Here is a 4,742-nt window from a genome sequence, read left to right as displayed (position 1 = left end):
AACCCAGCCAGCCTCCCCGCTGCCCCTCCGTGTCCCCCAGTGCCCAGCCTGGGACACACCCCGGCCAGAGCCAGCTGTTTGCAGACCTGAGCCGAGAGGAGCTGACGGCTGTGATGAGCTTCCTGACCCAGCAGCTAGGGCCAGGCCTGGTGGATGCAGCCCAGGCCCGCCCCTCGGACAACTGCATCTTCTCGGTGGAGCTGCACCTGCCCCCCAAGGCCGCAGCCCTGGCCCACCTGGACAGGGGGAGCCCCCCACCTGCCCGGGAGGCACTGGCCATCGTCTTCTTTGGCGGACAACCCCAGCCCAACGTGAGTGAGCTGGTGGTGGGGCCACTGCCCCGGCCCTCCTACCTGCGGGATGTGACGGTGGAGCGTCACGGGGGCCCCCTGCCCTACCACCGCCGCCCCGTGCTGAGGCGAGAGTACCTGGACATAGACCAGCTGATCTTCGGCAGAGAGCTGCCCCAGGCTGCCGGGCTCCTGCACCACTGCTGCTTCTATAAGCACCAAGGACAGAACCTGGTGACGGTGACCACGGCCCCCCGAGGCTTGCAGTCAGGAGACCGGGCCGCCTGGTTTGGCCTCTACTACAACATCTCAGGGGCTGGGTTCTTCCTGCACCCCGTGGGGTTGGAGCTGCTGGTAGACCACAAGGCTCTGGACCCTGCCCGCTGGGCCATCCAGAAGGTGTTCTTTCAAGGCCGCTACTATGAGAGTTTGGCCCAGCTGGAGGACCAGTTTGAGGCTGGCCTGGTGAACGTGGTGCTGATCCCAGACAATGGCACAGGTGGGTCCTGGTCCCTCAAGTCCCAGGGGCCTCCCGGTCTGGCTCCTCCTCTGCAAGTCCATCCCCAGGGCCCCCGCTTCAGTGTGCAGGGGAGCCGAGTGACCTCCTCGTTGTGGACTTTCTCCTTTGGCCTTGGAGCTTTCAGTGGCCCCAGGATCTTTGACATCCGCTTCCGGGGAGAACGACTAGCTTATGAGATCAGCCTCCAGGAGGCCTTGGTCGTCTATGGTGGAAATTCCCCCGCAGCGATGCTGACCCGCTATATCGATGGCAGCTTTGGCCTGGGCAAGTACTCCACTCCCCTGACCCGGGGGGTGGACTGCCCCTACCTGGCCACCTACGTGGACTGGCACTTCCTTCTGGAATCCCACACCCCCGAGACAATACGTGATGCCATTTGTGTGTTTGAGCAGAACCAGGGCCTCCCCCTGAGGCGACACCACTCAAATTTCTACTCCCATTATTTTGGGGGCCTTGCAGAGACCGTGCTGGTGGTCAGATCTGTGTCGACCTTGCTCAATTATGACTACCTGTGGGATATGGTCTTCCATTCCAGTGGGGCCATAGAAGTCCGACTCCACACCACCGGCTACATCAGCTCAGCATTCCTCTTTGGTGCCGCCCGAAGGTACGGGAACCAGGTTGGGGAGCAAACGCTGGGCACCGTCCATACCCACAGCGCCCACTTCAAGGTGGATCTGGATGTAGGAGGTAAGACATCCCTGGGGAAGCAAGGATTCCAGCAGAGGGGACTGAAAAGTTGTCTATTTGCTTTGGGATTTATGGAAGTTATCCGGGAAAGGAAGAGTTGAGCATGAGTTGCAGTTTTGGAGTTCTGTACTTCCTCTTTAGCTGGATGGGAGAAAGCTGACTGCTGCATTTTATTTGGATCCTAGCTCATTGGCTGGGTGCAGAGCTGCCTCCCTCCCTCCACATGACCTCATCAGAAAATCCTGAGAAATGGCAAAGCTCAGGGAGGAGGCAGGATCTGGGCTCACAAGATCCCCTTTGCCTTCGTCCCTCCCTTGTTCTCCTAGAGGCCCCACTTCAGGGAGGCGACCATTTGTTTTGTAGTTCATTTCTCTGTGTCTGGCCTGCGGTGCCAAGGGTTTGGGGACCTGTCTGCCTCCTGCCAAGTCCCTGGCGCACGCAGGCCAGCCCCGGAACCCTGCAGGTTGTACATTTCCTGGGGAGGTGAACCCTGCTCTTCCCTGGGCACCACACACTTAAGTGCAGGGGGGTAGAGTGGGTGCCGTGGAATGTTCAGGTAGTTCCTGGGGTTGGTGGTCACAGAGAGAGCCAAAGATCCATGATGTCTTAGAGTCCGTCTTCTCACTTTCCTTCTGCACATTGAGTCGATCACCCATTTTTTTTTCCAGTCTGCCTCTGAGACATGTCAGAGCCTTGCTGGGCCGGCCTTCTCTCTGCCCCTTCCACTCTTCTTCCTCTCAGATCCAGGGGCCAGCTTGCTCCCTCGTCTAGCCCCAACTTTCCTAGAAGGCCCTTCCCCTCAGATTGCAGCTCCAGCCTGCCCTTCGGCTCCCTGGCCCCCACCCCAGTGCTGCCTTAGCCACGCCCACACCCTCCCTGTCCCCCCACAGGTTAGTCAGGCTTCCTGCTTTTGCTCCTGTCCCCCCCCCGCCCCCGCCTAGAATGCCCAGCCGTGTCATCTCTGCTACTCATGTCTCCTGAGACAAGGCTGAAAGGCACCCGGGAAGGCCCCCTTTTCCTGCCTGCACCTGTATCCGTGACCTTGACTGTGCTCTTCTCACACGGCTGGCCTCTCAGGGCTTTGCCTCCTGCAGCCTCCGGGAGAGCAGGAGGAAGGGGATGGGGCTTCATTCCTCTGTGCCTCCCAGGGCTGAGCCCAGTCCTCTCCACTAATAAGTGTGAAGGGTTAGTGAATGAAGTCCCTGAAGAAATACCTTACAGGTCAACCGCTTTGGCCGAAAGACCGGGCATAGCTTAGGGAGAGGGAAGGGAAGCAGGGACACACTCCGTTCTGGGTTTCTCCTTGGCCCCACTCTGAAGCGGTGAATGGTGGGGAGGAGACAGAGTCCAGAGGGGACAGGGCAGCTGCATGACCAGCCCTCTCTCCCACCCTCCACCCCTCCCCCCCCCGCAGGACTGGAGAACTGGGTCTGGGCTGAGGACATGACCTATGTCCCCACGCCGGTACCCTGGAGCCCCGAGCACCAGATGCAGAGGCTGCAGGTGACCCGGAAGCTGCTGGAGACCGAGGAGCAGGCCGCCTTCCCCCTGGGAGGCGCCCCCCCACGCTACGTGTACCTGGCCAGCAACCACAGCAACAAGTGGGGCCACCCGCGGGGCTACCGCATCCAGCTGCTCAGCTTTGCTGGGGAGCCGCTGCCGCAGAACAGCTCCTTGGAGAGAGCCGTCAGCTGGGGGAGGTGAGTGGCGGGGTGTCAGAGAGAAGCTGGGGGAGGTGGACTGTAAGAAGGGCCCATGTTGCTGAGAAGCTACTTTGCCCCAACCTCCCGTGGGTGTGCATGTACATACACAATCACACACACACACTCATTCCTGTGGCCACAATCTTAGTGCCACTCCAAATGAAGCCTACTGGATGGACGTATAGATGGAGAACTCCATGCTGACTCAAATATAATAAGATGTTGAAGGTGGAATCTAGGTTGTGGGTTCACGGGTGTTCACTGGGCCATTCTTTCAACTTTTCTGCACGTTTAAAATGTTCACAATAAAAGTTGGAGGAGAAAACAAAGAGTAAGAGAGGAACACGGATCTGAGGGAATATGCCCTAACATCCAGGCATTTGACATCCTAGAATGGCCTGAAGATGGGAATCAGGCCACATCTACACACATGCGTCCACGGTGCAGGCTCAGATCTGGATGGACGCGTGAGGATGACATTCCTATCTGAGGTCTGAACAGTGGGCCGGTGGACGTTGGTGATACGGGATATGGAACAAACTCATGAACTCTATGGGACAGAGAGACAGAAAGAGAACAAGTGCACAGAGAATGATAATGAGGCTCGACGCCGGGAGACCTTTGTGCTCATTTCCCCTTTGTGTTCCCTCTTCACTGCGGCTTCGGGCAGTAGGACAGGTTGGTGACCTCGTGATCTAATCCAAATCTCCTACGGGGTACCATCTGGCGGTGACCCAGGGGAAGGAGGCGGAGCGAAGCAGCACCAGCATCTACAATTTGAATGACCCTTGGACTCCCACTGTGGACTTCGCTGACTTCATCAACAACGAGACCATTGCTGGAGAGGTCAGCTGACCGTGGGAAGAGGTGGAAGCAAGAGGGGGGTGCAAAGGAAGCAAGGATGAGCCACCTTGTCCACTCCTAAAGCCACATTCCTTGGGGGTCTTTAGGACCTACTAAGAAAGAAAGCTTTGTGATTTCACATTTTTCCTGGGCTGGCAAGGTGAATCCTCACATCCAAGGCTGCTGAAGGAGGCAGGCCTGTCCTTCACAAAGCCAGGCCTCAGGATCCTCTTTCTTCCCTCCTGCCAGGACTTGGTGGCCTGGGTGACAGCTAGTTTCCTGCACATCCCACACGCAGAAGATGTTCTCAACACGGTGACGGTGGGGAATGGTGTGGGCTTCTTCCTCCGACCCTACAACTTCTTTGACCAGGACCCCTCCTTTGAGTCTGTGGACTCTATTTCCAGGGGGACCAGGATGCTGGGGCCTGTGAGGTCAACCCCCTGGCTTGCCTTCCCCATGCTGCTGCCTGTGCCCCAGACCTCCCTGCCTTCTCCCATGGGGGTTTCTCTCACAACTAGGGGGTCCTCGGGATGGGGAATGTGGCCAGGGTGCGTGGGGAGAGGAGCAGTGGGTGCTGGGCCAGGCGGCCTGGTGCCCTCTTCTTCTTCTTTCCACCCCAAAGCTCCCCACGTCCCCTTCTCCCCAGGCCCCCTCTCTATCGCCCTCCCTGACACCCCCTCCCTGCTGGGAGCA

At 58.6% G+C, this 4,742-nt stretch overlaps 1 protein-coding gene across 1 annotated transcript; it reads left to right on the top strand.

Moving 5' to 3' along the window:
- Positions 1-6: 6 nt before the first annotated feature.
- Positions 7-4,567, top strand: LOC116629695 (membrane primary amine oxidase-like). Its single transcript, XM_032399934.1, is given in 6 exon segments — positions 7-789; positions 1,270-1,500; positions 2,915-3,199; positions 3,919-4,049; positions 4,296-4,440; positions 4,443-4,567. Coding segments are annotated over 6 exon segments (1,593 nt in total). The 5' UTR covers positions 7-113.
- Positions 4,568-4,742: the final 175 nt, after the last annotated feature.

The sequence above is a fragment of the Phoca vitulina genome, unplaced genomic scaffold (assembly GCF_004348235.1).
Source record: "Phoca vitulina isolate PV1807 unplaced genomic scaffold, GSC_HSeal_1.0 scaffold2256, whole genome shotgun sequence".
NCBI classification, from domain to species: Eukaryota; Metazoa; Chordata; class Mammalia; order Carnivora; family Phocidae; genus Phoca; species Phoca vitulina.
This window is presented reverse-complemented; position numbering and strand designations above follow the sequence as displayed.